Genomic DNA, 17,461 nt, shown 5'->3' with positions numbered 1-17,461 from the left:
TAAGAAGATTTTCAACATGAGGTTTAAAATAAAGACCGTCATCAAGCCAAATACCGAGATATTTAAAACTGTAGACAACTTCTTCCCTGAGCAGAAATAATGTCAACAGTGTTCTCAGGCTTTTTATGAGCATTTGAAAAATGTATTACCTTAGTTTTATCAACATTCAAAACCAGCTCTAGTTGCGAAAGCTGAATCTGAATAATATTAAAAACATCCTGCAGTTTGGCAAGAGCCTCAGCAATGGATGGACCAGCACAATAGATCACAGTGTCATCTGCATAAAAATGAAGATAGGCTCCATCCACATTACAACCTAAACTATTAATATAGATAGAAAATAACAGTGGAACACTTAACAATCAAAGGAGAGCCCATCAAACTGGACAAATTGAGATCTTTCAGAGAGGTAGTTCAAAAACCATCCCACTGCCTGGTCAGACACACCAATATTAGTCAAACTCTGTTTCAAGATGAGATGGTCAACAGTATCAAAAGCTTTGGACAGGTTAATAAATAGAGCTACATAACTCTGCTTCTTATCCAGTATGCCAATCATATCATTCACCATTTAATAAAGTGGCCTCCCCCCCTTTTAGTAGAGGGAGGACATAGGCTGACTTCCATATTTTGGGAATCACATTGGTGCTTAATGTAAGATTAAAAAGGTAAGTAAGGGGAGGTGCAATAAACTCTGCACCTGTTTTTAGGAAGAATGGTTCTAAGTTGTCAGTACCAGCGGCTTTCTTAGAATTAGGGATGCACCAAAATGAAAATTTGTGGCCGAAGCCGAAGCCGAATAATATTAAACGCTTGGCCGAATACTGAATATTGTTGTTTAGTTTTTCATTAGTTTTTGCAGATGAACCCCCTCCAGATTAGTGTTGTCATGGTACCAAAATTGGATCCCACTGTACAATACCAATGAAAATATCATGGTTCTGAGTAGTATCACGATATCACAGCAAAAATGAGGCAGATGTGCCTTTTGTCATTTATAAAAAGATAAATCACTTTTCTATAATACATCAATGATATTTCAATGGAATAAATTACTTATTGACTTATTCATACTTCAAAAACAGCATCAATAAGTGATTAACATAGGGGGGATCAAAATAAAATAAATAAATAAAATAAAAATCAACCAGCCACCCTCCTCCCCTGACGGCCCCTTCATAAGTAAAGAACAGTCCCTGAAGTGCGGTGAGGTTTGTGGGCCGTTACTGCCAGAGAGAGTAATGTTAACGGCTCGTTTCTCCTCTGACACGTCACATACCTGTGTTCGGCTGGCTCAGCTGTTCAGGTACTTCTGGGCAGTCATGACGCCAAGAAGAGGATATTATTGGAGCCGACTTCTCCTCGCCGGTAAGCTGATGGCCGCCGTATTTGACAGGAATACGTATTCCTGTCTGTGTCTGTGACCCCCGTTCAACCCACAACCAGCAGGATTCGCCTTTCGTTTCTGCTGCTGGTTGAAATCTGTACTCGCACAGCGTGCTGAATGATTTATTTTGCTCGCTCAAAACTATTTTTAGTTGCAAATGCGAGTGCGGTGACGGATAGATCGCCACACTGCCGACATTTTAATCCGCCCGTCATGGCACGCTGTTTGATTGCGTTATCAAAAACGCGCCGCTATTATTCAGCCTTGCTTTTAACTTATTCCACCGAATACCGAATGTGTGTTTTTTTGCCATATTCGGCCGAATATATTCGGTTACCGAATATTCGGTGCATCCCTACTTAGAATCCAAGTTACCTAGGGCTTCATACACTTCATCAACAGAAAATGGTGAAAAACAGAATGTTTGATTTGAACCAACATAGCTCAGATCAAAACCTGCAGTATTTGCATATGTAGACGTTGACACAGAATCAAACAATGAACCGCAGGACCTATCTGAGACAGTGCCAGAGGCAGTGGAAATGCAAGGGGGTAACTCATTACAACTTCCAGAGGCAGATAGAGATTTAATGACTTTCAAAAATTCAATTCAAATTCTCAGTAGTAGCTGAAAGATAGGACTCGGCATTTGAGCTTTTAAATGGTGATGTACAGTAATTTCTTAGCTGCCTAAAACAGCACCACTCAGTCTCAGACCCTGTCATTCTAGCCTTTGCCCAAAGCTTTGTTTCTCTTGTGTAGGAAATTAGATAACTCTGCAGCAAACAAGGGGTTATCCCGGCCCTTCACCCTGTATTTATGAAGAGGAGCATGTATATCTATTATTTCCTTAAAACCATTTGAAAAATATATCCATGCGATTTCAACATTATCTATCAAATAAATGTTGTCCCAATCAAAGTGAAACAAATCATGTGGCTACGAGTTGTTTTTTTGTTTTTGTTTTTTGTTTTTTTCAAGATGGCGCCCCCAGTGCAGACGCCTGTTACAGCAGCTCCTACTCACAGCTGAGCTTTTTTCAATTTCTTTTTCATTTAACTCTTATTTGGAGTTTTTTTTTTTCTCCAGTTAGCTAGCTAGCACTTATGTTCTGTTTTGTTATGGACACAAAGACTGCTCTCTTTATAGCGGTCTGTCTCCTATTTTTCCACGGACATGATCGTATGCGGGGACCCGGCGCCCAGCCGTGGCTCCATTGTTTACACCCAGGACCAGCTGTTGGCGCTGCGTCACACCGCGGTGCGGCCCAAAGACAGGCGCAATATTCCCCGCGAGCTGCGGAGAAGGAAACAGGGATGTCGCGCAAACCCATCGTCCCATCTGTTGTCATGGGGAACGTAAGCTCGCTCCCCAACAAGATGGACGAGCTGTCGGCGCTGACTCGCCATCGGAGGGGGTACTGGCAGAGCAGCGTGCTGGTGTTTACAGAGACATGGCTGAACACGGAAGTACCGGACATGATTTCCTGCCACACTAGAGACAATAAAACACTGGATTTATGTTATGCCAACACCAAGGAGGCATACCACTCATCCCCAAGGGCGCATCTCTTTGATCCGAAGTGACACAGCCCGTTTGCTCATGCTTCGGGGTCGTTCAATAGAGTATTTGCAAATAAATATTGTTTTAATGTGTAACTATTGAAACGTTCACAAGGGCTTTCATAAATTCCTACAATGTTGCGGCACTGCCGCCTTTGCAGTTTTAAAGTTAATGACAGCGACTTGAAGTGAGGAGGAGCAACACGTCTCCCGCTGACAAGCGCAGACGCTCACTTTTGCATGTGATGCAAAATATTAAAATAACGTCATTATAACACAAGAAATATAAAAATGCGGTGGTAGGCCGAGGCTATAGCCTATACCAAGGAAAAATCTGAATATTATTCAAATTTTTAACATAAAAAACATTAAAAATTCTAATCTGATTGTGGGGGAAGATTGACAGCCCTAGAAGGAACGCTATCGCAGGTCCTTCCTGCCTGCTGCTGTCAGGCTACATTACCAGCACTGCTCACAGTAAACTGCACCATGGACACTTTAGGGACCCTATGGACACTTTATAAACACCACAGCTGTCTGCTGTTTTTTGCACATACAATCACTTGCACTAGATGTGCTCTCTTTAATCCACTGCTCATTTTTAGTCACTTCTCATTATTATCATTATTATTGTTATATATCGCTGTTTCTTGTATTTTTGTACTTTATTTTGCATGCCTAGGTTTTTTAAGTTTTAAGTTTTTAAGTGTCTCTCTTTCCCCTTGACTGCTGTAACACTGGAATTTCTCAACTGTGGGATCAATAAAGGTGTATCTTATCTTATCTTATCTTAACACAGTGGTCACTCACATCATTAGTAAATACTCCGGCTGTAGAGTATTTGTGAGGAACATTTGTCAACATCAGATCAATTAAAGATGATTTTTCAGGAAACCTATTATTAGGACGGGTGGGACTATCCACAATTTGAGTTCAGATCCCCAAGTTCAGTGAGACACAGAGATTTTTAAGATAATCAGACTTAGAAGTCCCAATTTAAGAAGATAACGGCTTACCGGCAACGGAGAAGCCCTGCTCCAGGTCCAGTAATTTCCTCCTCTTGGTGTCATGACTGCCCAGAAATACCTGAACAGCCGAGCCATGGCGGCACACAGGTATGTGACGTGTCAGAGGAGACACGAGCCATTCACATTTCTCTCTTTGTGGCAGGTAACGGTCCACAAACCTCACTGCACTTTAGGGACTGTTCTTAACTTGTCAGGGGAGGAGGGTGGCTGGTTGATTTTTATTTTATTTATTTATTTTATTTTGATCCCCCCTATGTTAATCACTGATTGATGCTGTTTTTGAAGTATGAATAAGTCAATAAGGAATTTATTCCATTGAAATATCATTGATGTATTATAGAAAAGTGATTTATCTTTTTATAAATGACAAAAGGCACATCTGCCTCATTTTCGCTGTGGTATCGTGATATTACTCAGAACCACCAATCTGGAGGGGGTTCATCTGCAAAAACTAATGAAAAACTAAACAACGGCATTCGGTATTCGGTACTCGGTATTCGGTATTCGGCCAAGCGTTTAATATTATTTGGCTTCGGCCACAAGTTTTCATTTCGGTGCATCCCCAATTGACAGCTGAGGGGGGTCTATAACAACCAACAACCGTTCAGTCAATTAATTGATTAGTTTATCAACAGAAAAATACCTGACAACTATTTCTTATAATCGAGTAATACGGGATTTATACTATATAGAGAAAGTCGACAGTTGATGTTTTGGTAACTGACATTGTTTGATTCTCTGAGATCCAGTACTCAGCTCTAGCACTGTACAGGTGACTCTGTGTGTTTGTGTGTGCTGACCTTCTGGGCGAGGGCAGAGAATTTGAGGACGTTGAGCGTCTCATCAAAGCAGGCAGAGTTCTGATTGATGTTAACAACCATCGTAACCCGTCCGGCACCACAGAAGAAAAACTGCAGGAAGTGTGTGAGTTTGGACTCCCTGAAGGGAATGTGGTGCTGAAACCTGCAGAGAAACAGATTACATCTGTCATCCTGGTGCCTTGGATTTACTTTCAAACATCACAGACTGGCGGTGTTGTCGTACTTGGCGTGCTGGTTGAGTCTCATGGCGTTGATGCACTTCCCGAGTGTCAGCAGAGAGCTGTTGATGTTTCCTGCTTCCTTCAGACGCTCTCCGGTGTTGTGAGTCCGAGAGCAGCGCTCAGAGCCGGCCAGGTCACACAGAGACAGCCTAACAGACACTAAATTATTACTCATATCTAACTCTGATGTGAGCACACTGTAAACGCATATACAGTATAAACAGTGTGAATAAAGCGTCAGTCTTACTCGCTTATGCCGAGGACTCTGGGAACTCCAACATCATCCACTCGGAGGATCCTGATGGAGAAGATGCTGTGACTGCAGAGACATACAAAAATCCCAGTGACTCCTCTTCTCTCACTTCCACACAGAAACAGCTGATACAGGATCTGTTCAACACCTCCTCATTCACTTCAGCGTGAATTGTTTTCTGGTATTTGAAGATCAGATTTACTTTGTGCTCTCTATGATTGTATTGAGGGGAAATTCAATTTTTTCACTCCGTTGTCATTAACACACAGGTCCAAAATACACACACATGCACAAACAGGACCTATACATGCACAAAGTGGAGAGATGTCAGAGTGAGGGGGCTGCCTTGGTCAGGTGCCCTGAGCAGTTGGGGGGTTCAGTGCCTTGCTCAAGGGCACCTCGGCAGTGCCCAGAAGGTGAACTGGCCCCTCTCCAGCCACCAATTCACGCTCCGCATTTGGTCCGGACAGGGACTTGAACCGGCGACCCTCCGGCGACCCTCTAGTACAACCCATGGGACTTGGGTTGTAATAGGATTTGCAACTCTACTTGTACTAGGCCTGAACGATATATCTTTTAAGCATCACCATCGCGATGCACACTTGTGCAATATTTACATCGCGGGGCTTGCGATGTGGCTTGACCTAATTAAATTAAGCATGCACATTTAAATTGCTGAGTGATGAGCGTAAAACTCGCTTACGTTTTAATGACTGACCAACAAAAGATGTCTAAATTACTGGAATAAAGACTAAACGGCCTATTTAGTTGCTGGAATTTGTTATTTATGTGACAACACCTGAACACAACACAGGCTCCGCTCCACAGACTGTGTGCACAGTGCCATGCTGTAGGTTCGGGCCAGGCTCGGTTATAAATGTCTCGGACTCGGAAAAATGCAGCCCAAGCCGCGCTCTAGTGTGTGTCTGTGTGTGTGTGTGTGCGCACGTGTTTGTGCATGCGTGCACGCGCATCGGGGCCTAACTCCGCCGCGCGCAATACAGAGAGCAGAGGAGAATGTAGAGGTGCGACCATGTAGAGACAGAAATGACATGCCGTTGTGTAAACAATATAAGTATAAGTATATTGTTATGTTATTATATGAAGCATTCGTTATGCAAAATAATATAACTTTAGTTTTGAAGAGATCAGACGGAGCCCTCTCCTCTCCTCTTATATGCTTTACTCACAAGTGTGTGAATTGACCTGGATATGAAGCATCCGTAGCAGTTTCTAAAGAGCTAAGACAAAAAAATAAAAAATAAACAATCAGCAGCATGGTGTGCCGCTGCTAGTTGTATATAGGGGAAACACTGACAGAGATGGTGGTTTCACTGAACAAATGCCTATTTTCAGCACATTTTATGCTGTTGCATTCAAAGCAATATTAGCCTAATAATTCCAGAATGATTAATTCTCACCAAGTAGAGCTACTGAAGTCATCTGGTGGAAAATAATGCATCTTTAAAAAAATATATAAATCGCAATATAATTACTGGGGGCAAAAAAATTCGCAATGTCAATTTTTCCCAATATCGTGCAGCTCTAACTTGTACCGCTGTAACACCTCTTTCAACCCAGTTAATGAATTAACATTTTTCCTTAACTAAGGATACCTTTTAAGGGATTCTGTGCAGCTCTGTAAGTCCATCAAGGAGAAATTAAGCTTTAAGTGCCATACTTAAGGGGAAAACTTAAGGCATTTTGTGCAAGGGTTTAAAAAGCAATGGTGTGAAGCAGCTGACCTTCTGCTGGACAGCTGGTTCAGTCTAGTGGAGGAGAAACTCTGGTTCTTCTTTCCGATCTTCATCACTTTGTAGGCCTCCTCCGAACTGTTCACCTGGACCCACCGCAGGTCTGAAACATGGAGCACACATACATCAACACACACACTGCAGCTACACTACAGCCTGACATCAGCACAGCCAAGTTTATCAGCCAAATATATATTTTTATATTGGCTGAAATAAATATAGCACCTTCATTTTCTCATTAAGTCACGGTTCTAATGCTGCATCCACACAGGGCTGGGCGATTAAACAATCTCAAAACAGGATTGCAATAAATATGTACGTTGAAGACGATGATGATGACGTTGAAATCCATCGGTAAAAAAAAATAAAAAATAAAATATTTTTTCTTCCTTTCTACAATGTAGATTGCAGAATCTGTCTTGAGAGATTAGATAGATCTAAACAGCAGAAGTTAACAGACAGCTGTCAGTCAATCTGCAGTGCTGGGGATTAGTGTCATTGTACACGCCCATTTTTCACTGCAAAGTTTGTCTGAGGTGAGGAGGAAGTGAAAGAAGCGTGGACGTAACAAAAAGAGGGGAAAATGAGTGGAAGTGAGGGGCAAAGTGGCGGTGAAGCTAAAGAAGAGCTCGTGTTGTCCTCATAAACGGACAAAACTGTGGGTAAAAAAGGTCACACAATGTCAATAAAAGAAAAAAATGAAATAAAAATGAAAAATATAAAAAAATAAAATAAATAAAACTAAAATGAAAGGTGACGACACAGACAAAGACAGTCTGCATAATATGTGGTCGGTTGGTGCCAACCAGGACGGGAAACACAACAAACCTTTCCATCACCTGAAAAGGTGGCGTCCCAGCGACTACACTGAGAGCATGAAAATCCACCCAAACTGCAGGACGTCCACCAACAAGTGTTCAACGATCGAGCACTTCTGCTGCTGTGGGTGGGGCCAGCGGGGTGGCACCAAATCACCAATCAATAGTGTCTGTTTTTGCCACCGTAACCCCGTATGAGAAGCATTCAGAAAGGAGCAGAGATATAACAGATGAAGTGTCGTACTTTCTAGCCAGAGACGTGATGCCCATGAGCACCGTGGAGAGAGAATTGTGAGACTACAGGTACGAGCTCCCACGCAGGAAATACTTTTCCCAAACTGCTCTGTCGCAGCTTTACAACGAGCGACGGAAGCTGGAAAATCATTTGGTTTCTTCAGGTGTCAGACGTCATCAGGATACTTTTCAAACTCGCAGCATTATCAAATTGTAGATTGTGATAAATATCGATATTGAACAACACAGGGAAAATATCGTGGTAATATTTTTTGCCATATCGCCACGCCCTACGTTCATGTATTAGTTAAATCTTGTTATATGCTAAATATTTGTTATTAAACTCTGTCACGTAAAACTAAACTTGACTGCAGATCACTGTTATAGCAGAAAATATGACGTCTGAAACACAAAGAAACACCAAGTGTTAACATATTTGCTACATATTAATGTACAAATGTGACATGATCTGCAGAAACGTACAATGCCAACATTTTCTTCTAGTAACTGGGTTGTGCAAACATGGTGCATAAAATAATAAATAATAATATTGAATCTATTAAGTTAAAATTTGTGTTACCTTTGATGAAGGAGTTTCCTTTGACATCCTGAGACAGACGCAGCACCGTCCTCTTTTGGTGTCCACTGGAAACCTGAACATCACACGATCAATCACATGATTAGTCACAGCTGGACGACTTATTCTTCACTTGGACAGTTTGAGTCAAGAGAGGACATTTTGTCTGGTCTTCACAGACATTTGACAGTGACACGAGATACACAAAAGAAAGTCCATCGACCACCACACAGCTACAAAGTCAGCTTTAAGGCTTGAGGTCAGGGCTGAGGATGACACCACACAGGGTCCTCACATGTGCAGTAAGTGTGTTACCTGTTCCAGCAGGTCGTGGATGTTGTCATTGTAAATCTCACAAAATGAAACCCAGACGGAGAAACGGATGTTTGAGTCGACGTCCAGACAGAAACTGTCAGCCTCGGAGACGCTGTTCACGCTGCTGTCAGTGCTGAGAGACGAGCCTGAAAAAACACACACCTGTTTTTATCAGCTGTGGGGTCCACAGGTTTTTTTCAGTCACTTGTGAGGACCACCGTTTCTAAGGGTCAGACATAACTAAAAAATATTTATCAGGTAAGATCAAAAGTGATTCTTGTGGGGTCCCATATTTTGATTCAAACAAAGTTCCCAGTGTGGGGACCCCACAAATATACAAACACAAGAAAACATACACATGTTGAGTAATTTGGGTAAAACTTTCACTTTTTAAAATAATCTGATTCAGAGTCACAGACCGTCAAGAAACGTTGATCTTCCTGACGTCTGACTTCTGTCACTCTGCAGAGACAAAGATGAGACACACACTAGTACACAGTAGTACACAACAGCAGTACGCAGGTGTTGTTGTATTTGTATTGTGGGACCTCTTTAAACAGCCTCAGCAGGTTCCTCTTGCTGCTGGACTCGGCTGCCTGCTGGTCTGGAGTCAGTCTGCTGAAGTCTCTGCAGCGCTGAGGCTTCAGATCGGCCCGACCGTACAGATGACCTTCAACACTGTTAAAGATCACTGACAGAGACCTGGGCAGCAGACCTGAGTCATGGTCTGGACCTGAGAGACAGATGGGCAGAGAGACAGACAGACAGTCAAATACTGTTTCTCACCAAAATCAGTACACGTATGCAGGTTTTTTAAAACACGGGAAAACCTGCCAAGAGTCAGGGATAGGCTGCTTTCCCACTGCCAGTAGACCAGAGACTTGTCTGTTTGTTTTTTCTGTTGTGTCAGGTGTGATGTCACAAACACGCCGGAAAACAGGGTCAATGATGGAGGCCAGTGGAAATGATACAGGGGTAACTTTTGAAAGTCTGTTACTTATTCAGTCTCATAAGTTTAAAAAATGTTTGAGCGCTGCTTGGACAGAGACGGACGGTGTTTTAAGGCAGCGCCTTACCCTCCGACCAGAAAACGGGATCAGCCACCTTATAACAGAGATGGTAAATGATAGTTATTAACATATTAATGCCATTGGTATTGTTTACCGCCCTCCTCCCCCACTCCTCCCTCTCACACCTCAACACCCTCCTGCTTGACCCCCCCTCCTCCTCCTCCTCACACCTCCTCTCCCCGTGGTCAGACTGACTGCTCTCTCCATCATGAGGACTACACCCCTCCCCCACGTGTCATCACCTCCACAATGTGCTTCACTGCTGACCATGTGAGAAGACAGCTGATGAGACTCCACTCAAATAAGGCTGCAGGCCCTGATGGTGTCAGCCCCAGGGTGCTCAAAGCCTGTGCCCCCCAGCTATGTGGAGTACTTCAGCATGTCTTCAACATGAGCCTGAGTCTCCAGAGGGTCCCCTTGCTGTGGAAGACATCCTGCCTCGTTCCTGTGCCAAAGACGTCGCGTCCCAGTGGCTCCAAGGACTACAGACCCGTGGCATTGACCTCCCACATCATGAAGACCCTGGAGAGACTCGTCTTGGAGCAGCTCCGGCCCATGGTCAAGCCACTTTTGGACCCCCTCCAGTTCGCCTATCAGCCCCGACTTGGAGTTGAGGACGCCATCATCTACCTGCTCAACCGTGTCTACGCCCATTTGGATAAGCCGGCGAGCACTGTGAGGGTCATGTTTTTTGACTTCTCTAGTGCGTTCAACACCATCCGTCCAGCTCTACTGGGTGACAAGCTGACAGCAATGCAGGTGGATGCCCCCCTGGTGTCCTGGATTGTAGACTACTTGACTGGCAGACCACAGTATGTGCGCTTGCAACGCTGTGTGTCAGACAGAGTGGTCAGCAATACCGGGGCCCCGCAGGGGACTGTCCTCTCTCCCTTCCTCTTCACCCTCTACACCACGGACTTCAGCTATTGCACTGAGACCTGCCATCTTCAGAAGTTTTCTGATGACTCTGCTATAGTTGGATGTATCAGCAAGGGTGATGAGGATGAGTACAGGGCTGTTGTGGATAACTTTGTCACATGGTGTGAGCAGAACCATCTGCAGCTCAACGTGGCAAAGACAAAGGAACTGGCTGTGGATCTGAGGAGGACCAAGACACCGGTGACCCCTGTTTCCATCCAGGGGGTCAGTGTGGACATTGTAGAGGACTATAAGTACCTGGGGGTACACATTGACAATAAACTGGACTGGGTTAAGAACACTAACGCTCTCTACAGGAAGGGCCAGAGCCGTCTCTATTTTCTGAGGCGACTGAGGTCCTTCAACATCTGCCGGACTATGCTCAGGATTTTCTATGAGTCTGTGGTGGCCAGTGCTATCCTCTATGCTGTTGTGTGCTGGGGCAGCAGGCTGAGGGTGGCGGACGCCAACAGACTCAACAAACTGATCCGCAAGGCCAGTGACGTTGTGGGAATGGAGTGTGACTCTCTGATGGTGGTGTCAGAGAGGAGGATGCTGTCTAAGCTACGAACTATCTTGGACAATGTCTCACACCCACTCCACCATGTGCTGGTCAGGCACAAGAGTACTTTCAGTGGGAGACTCATACCACCAAGATGTACCACTGAGCGCCACAGGAAATCATTCCTGCCTGTGGCCATCAAACTGTACAACTCCTCCCTCTGAGTGGCCCTGAGACTTTTTCACACACTGCAATAATTTAATTTAACTTGTGCAATAACCCCATTCACCCTGACTGTATATATTCTGTTTGTGTAAATAATCTTGTTCAGTTTACAATATATATATGTATATATATATATTTATTTACGTTTATGTTTGTTAATAATTCCTGTTTATTTAACTATATATTTGTAAATACTATTGTTTAAATTTCTTATATTTTCACGTATCTTTCCTCTCTTGCAAGGAGCACCTGTAACATAAATAATTTCCCCTCGGGGATCAATAAAGTATTTCTGATTCTGATTCTGATTCTGATACAAAGCCCTGCTGACACGTATGTTATATGTCACACTAGAGGCCTATGAGTTACATGTCACACCTCTTTGATTCCATGATGCCGGCATGCTGTCTAAAGTCACACACTGAAGCTGCATGATGTGGCCGTTGTTTGGTGCGGTGTAAAAATGTAAAGGTGGCATAAAGAATGAGCTTTGTAGCAGCACTACAGCGCCATCTATGGGTAAGAAGGGCTCGATGGTCATAGAGACAGACAGAGAGAGACCAGGAGGAAGGTAGAAAGAGGGTCAGACAGAGAGACAGGTGATGTTTCTGACCCAGGAATGTGAAGGTTTTTCCAGCGTTGGTGACTCCATACGTGAACACCAGACAGTTTCCTCCTTCCAGAACGTCTCGGACCAAACTGCGAACTGAACCATCAAACACCTTCTTCTGACTGGCCTCCGGATCAAACACCTCAAAAATACAACAGCGACGAGAGCTTAACATTAACGTCAGGTTTAAAAACAATAAACGGGACATAACATGAACATTTGTATCTTTGTAAAGGTAAGGAACAAGTCTTCGATATGACAGACAGGTGATGTCAGAGTTACCTGTGTGAAGGTGAACCTCTGTGCTGTCTGTGGGAGGGACTTCTCACTCTGTCGGTTTGACTGACAGCTCCTGGGAGCCTTCAGGACCACAGTGTCCGGTCCCTCGATGGTCACACACTCCTGCAGAGCAAAATACACAAACAGAGTTTTTTTTACACCAATAAAAGATGATGATGAAAACTGGAGGTTTCATCAATAAACAGAAAAAGATATGACTTTAAAGTATCAGACAGTCGCTGTACAGCAGAGTAAAGCTGTAATGTCCCAGAGAGGAAAGAAGAAGAAGAAGAAACCAATGAATTAAAACAACCAGTAGATATCCTGCCACATCTACAGTTGTTAACAGGCCAAATCATATCATTATTAATTTTTTCATTTATTATAATTAAAATTAAGAGAATTATTGAGGAGTTTTGATAATTTGTTCATTTGTAGCTTTACCATCAGATCTGCAGCTAATTACATTATTTTTATTATAATTTTAGGGCTGCACAATTATTCAAAATACTGTGTTATTGAAATCACACTATCCAGATCACAGGAGCTGCAATTCTTTGACAAAATTAAAATGTGTTACAACATGCCATTATAAATGAAGCACTGTGTTGTTATAGAGACGCCCCGGCCTACAAATCATATTCCACACATCATCTCACACGAGGAGTAGGGAAAAAAATCAGTACAGCACAGTATTGGGATATTTTGTGAGGCATTATTGTATCAATACACGGATACTGAGCATCAGATCATTAATCATATGAATTATTAATATTGCAAATACAAATTAAACTTTGGTTGCCTCCTAGAATGATAACATCAGTTGCTTTTTCAGTCCACTAGATACATGTTGCTGCAATTTAAATGACTGGAGTGAGATGACCAGACTGAAAACTTACCAACTTATTGGAAAAAAACAGATATTGACAAAGTTTTATCTTAATTTGCAGCTGAAAAAGGCTAATAAATCGCAATATGTCACTGTACAATATTGTATCATGACCTAAATATCGGGGTCATATCAGGGGGTCTCTGGTGATTAACACCTCCATCTCACACCAGTTCAAAGTGAACTGAACACATATGTTGTTGGATGTTGACCACGAGTGTTACTCATATTTAACAGAGGGAAAAATGTCCTTTATGACCAGGACGTTATCACAATAGTTGCTCTGCATCAACATTAAAAAAACAATGCTTAACAGTTTAACATTAAATCAGTATCAGTCCCACAGATTAAATGTATGTGTGTGTGTGTGTGTGTGTGTGTGTGTGTGTGTGTGTGTGTCACCTGTGACCCATTGTCGCTCTCGGCTGCAGTGAAAGGTCGAACCCTCAGGTACACCTGCAGGTTCTCCGACTGAACACTTTCCTGATGAAAGACAAAACATCTGTAAACTCTCTGCTCTGAAGTCAACATCAGCATCTGTCACCATGACAACCTCAGCAACATCCTCCTGACTGCATCACTGACAGACAGACCTGTGCAGGTAGAGCTGCGAATTCGCCGAGCAGATCTCTCTTGATGTCATCCACCACCACCGGCCCGACTCTCTCGGGCTTCCCACCTAAACATGACTCCATCATTTCTGCGAACACACACATCAGTCACATTATTACTCAACTGCTGATGAACTCATTCTGAAGGCTGACATCTCCAAACACGTACGTGTGATGGACATTATAGCTTTGCCGATTTTAACATTGGAGCCTGATGATTTAAAAAGAAAATCTTCAATCACGATCTACCTCGTTTGTAGCGAGCAGATAAGCACAAAAGGGTTAAATGTTTAAATATTTAAATGGGGTTCAGCGTGATTTCCAACAATGACGAACAGAACGTGTCCGGACTAGTTAGCTGTAAACACCCACTCGGGTTCAATCAGATCGGCACTGAACAGTCAGTTAACACATAATTTACATTATTAGCAGTGACTGATTAACGTTAATATTCAGAACAGATCACACTCCTGTTAGCTTTGTTGTTAGCATTAGCCACACGAGCTAACCCTCAAATACACGTGTCAGTTGTTTTGTTTTAACGTCCGTTGAGAATAAAAACTCACATTGCATCACAGTTCTACAACTAACACCGACATTTAATCAAACTCCAACTTACTGCTGACGTGTTTTATTCACCAGACTGAGTATTTAAAACAGGAAACATCGATAGACATTCAGTAACGTTTGCTTTGGCTGTTTCTCTAGTCTGCGCGGTCTAGTTTTTAAACTGGGATCGGAGGACCAATCAGATGGCTGGCACAGGGAGACGTCACGTAGAGCTCGGATATAATCTCGCGAGACTGTGCGGCTTGAATGAGAAGAATAGAAAAAATGCACACAAACACATGAATGTATAACATTTGTCCTTACTTGTATTTTTATATGCAAAACGTGTGATGCTCCATTGAAAAGGAACAGTAAATAGTCTTTCATGATTATATTTACATATTTTTACTTTTACTTGAGTATTTTTACACTGTGATATTAATAATTTTACTTTTTACTTTATTACTTTTACACTGTGGGGTATAAAGTATCTGAATACTTCCTCTACCGATGTGGAGCATTTATTGCCATGAAAGAAAACAGTGTAACATACCCCTCTCTTTACCTATTGTTCTATTTGTGTACTACCCCCTGAATCTGTTGTGTATGTATGTATGTTTTGTTAATAATAATAATAATTATAATAATAATGATAATAATATTTTTGAAAACTAGCTCCATCTTTCCCACATTTCTAAATGAGATCAATCTGTATAAAAATGTGTGAAATGCTGTAAAATTGTATGAATATCTGTGTAACTATTCCTTAGTGACCACTTATATTTTGTTTTTTTATTTTAGTTTTATGTTTTACAGTTAGTTCAGTCACAGTAATACTGTAACCTGTATTCAAATGTCATATGTCCTTTTTGACTGTAAATAAAATTCATTAAAAAAAATAAAAAATAAAAAATACCGTCTTGTGTGGGTGGCGGTAATGCACCGAATACGCTGGTTGCCAACCGCCGTTAAAAGACAAAAAGAAGAAGAACAAGAAGAAGAAGAAGAAGAAGAAGCATACCGTCGTGTGAGATTTATGTCATCAGCCGGCGACAGCGGAAGCAGAGAGTAGAAGGAGGATTTGGAGCGGATTTGTTGGATTATATCGTCACAGAGAGCGGCTAGCTGCCACTTCAATACTTTGTCTGGATAAAATCTGACTCCTCGAAACTGTTTGTGTTGTTTACATCGAAGACACGTCACACTGCTGCGTGATAAACAACAAATAAAAGGAGAGAAGAGGATTCACCGCGAGGAGACGCAGTAACCCGGTTTCCTTGACAACGGTGAGAGAGCGTCATCGCCGATCAGCTGCTGATAACAGATCAATAATAACACGTGATGTACTGTTACTATTTAATCCAGGATCATTAATGCTGTGGCACGCTGAGTACCACCGGTGGAAGTAGCTAAGTAACGCTATATTACTGTATTCATTACTGTACTCAGTAGGGTGAAGTTAGGTAATATGGGACATCAGTTAATACGGAGCATTTAAGGTCTGAGGTATTTTGCAATTCAAATAACGTCATTAGCAGCCAATCACAAAAAACGACTTTGAGTTGTTGCTATAACACCCCGTGACAGAAAACAATCAATTTGATTGGTCACTGGTAACCAGGAAGTTGTTGATGAAACTTTGAAGGAGATCTTGGAGGGAAATTCACATGGTAAGTGCAGTAACATGTGGGATGTCATTTTTGCAAAATATGGCTTCTAAACAAAAAACAAACCATTTAAGTATCTGAAAATTTGTGTTTTCATGAAGTGTTTTATGAAGTCTTACAATTTTCATGAGTACATTTGCCAAATACACATTGTTTTTGTGTGAATTAGCATTTGAGGCACTGTCCCATATTGCCAAAAGGTAAAATCATGATTTAAGCAGTTATGCTGAAAAGCTTTGCTGTTACAGGTAGTTTTTGTATCATTTTCAACTGTGGACACATTTAGCCTCACACAGTTACATTAATCTGTAGGCTAGTATAGGCCAGCAAATGCTAACACTGTGAATCTAGGGATTAGGTTGCTCTGTATTACCTCTCCCAAGGAGAGAGAGGTTTTAAGCAATTATAAGTATTCATGTATTCAACAAATGTTCTTTTAATTATAATGAATTGATTGATGAATTCCTTGGTGTACTGTTAGTGAACTATGTTATTAATTTCTATGTTCAAAAACTGACCTGAGCCACTAATATGTTCAAATAAAGAAGAGAAAATTAGACTGTTCCATATTACCATAATACCTGTCCCATTTTACCTGAACATGCAGAATGGGGAGAGAAGGGGGTCTCAGTGAGTTTATAGGTCTGTAGTTTCTAAATAAATATACATTACAATATAATTTCAAAACAGAAATATTGTAGAGATCTATGATAACTGATAAAAACATTATTAGAGTGAGTAACCACTTTTTTGGTGTTGGTTTGGTAATTCTACCAAAAAGTGTCCTCATATTACCTGATTTCACCGTACTCTTAGTTTACGAGTATTTGTATTTTATATTATTTAACACTTCTACTTTCCAACAGCTCTCTGACAGCTGGTGGAAATTAAATGCATTTACTCAGTTATTGTATTAAGTACATGTTTTGCGCAGTATTTCCAGTGTATCAAATTTACAGGCAACATCTCTTATACCACCACATTTATCTGTCAGCTTTAGTTACGTTTCAGATTCAGATTATTGATACTCAATAAAACAAACAATGATGTATTACTATAGATGAAGTTACCCAGCAGGATATAAAGTCATTAAAATGATCACCTTTTCCAGCTACAACATTTAAGTGATGAACACATTAATGCATCAGTAACTATAGTCGGGGGAGTAAAT

At 41.7% G+C, this 17,461-nt stretch overlaps 2 protein-coding genes across 4 annotated transcripts in view; one reads left to right on the top strand and one right to left on the bottom strand.

Moving 5' to 3' along the window:
* The window catches only part of LOC126400050 (kinesin-like protein KIF20A), a 42,227-nt gene extending 27,424 nt beyond the window's left edge, over positions 1-14,803 (bottom strand). For both annotated transcript variants that reach the window (XM_050060471.1, XM_050060472.1), the window contains exons 1-13: positions 14,694-14,803; positions 14,057-14,163; positions 13,866-13,946; positions 12,578-12,697; positions 12,299-12,437; positions 9,519-9,703; positions 9,390-9,432; positions 8,971-9,116; positions 8,659-8,731; positions 7,018-7,129; positions 5,267-5,338; positions 5,022-5,168; positions 4,778-4,940 (exon numbers count right to left, since the gene is read on the bottom strand). In XM_050060471.1, the coding sequence (XP_049916428.1) occupies positions 4,778-4,940; positions 5,022-5,168; positions 5,267-5,338; positions 7,018-7,129; positions 8,659-8,731; positions 8,971-9,116; positions 9,390-9,432; positions 9,519-9,703; positions 12,299-12,437; positions 12,578-12,697; positions 13,866-13,946; positions 14,057-14,161 (1,386 nt within the window). In that variant the 5' untranslated portion in view covers positions 14,162-14,163; positions 14,694-14,803. The remainder of the gene's footprint in view (positions 1-4,777; positions 4,941-5,021; positions 5,169-5,266; positions 5,339-7,017; positions 7,130-8,658; positions 8,732-8,970; positions 9,117-9,389; positions 9,433-9,518; positions 9,704-12,298; positions 12,438-12,577; positions 12,698-13,865; positions 13,947-14,056; positions 14,164-14,693) is intronic.
* An 851-nt stretch (positions 14,804-15,654) lies between these two features.
* The window catches only part of bbs1 (Bardet-Biedl syndrome 1), a 9,074-nt gene continuing 7,267 nt past the window's right edge, over positions 15,655-17,461 (top strand). For both annotated transcript variants that reach the window (XM_050060605.1, XM_050060603.1), the window contains exon 1: positions 15,655-15,909. The gene's annotated coding sequence lies outside the window, so the exon portion shown is untranslated. The remainder of the gene's footprint in view (positions 15,910-17,461) is intronic.

The sequence above is a fragment of the Epinephelus moara genome, chromosome 13 (genome assembly GCF_006386435.1).
Source record: "Epinephelus moara isolate mb chromosome 13, YSFRI_EMoa_1.0, whole genome shotgun sequence".
Taxonomy (NCBI): Eukaryota; Metazoa; Chordata; class Actinopteri; order Perciformes; family Serranidae; genus Epinephelus; species Epinephelus moara.
The sequence above is the reverse complement of the archived record's forward strand: the minus strand, read 5'-3'. Positions and strand labels throughout refer to the sequence as shown.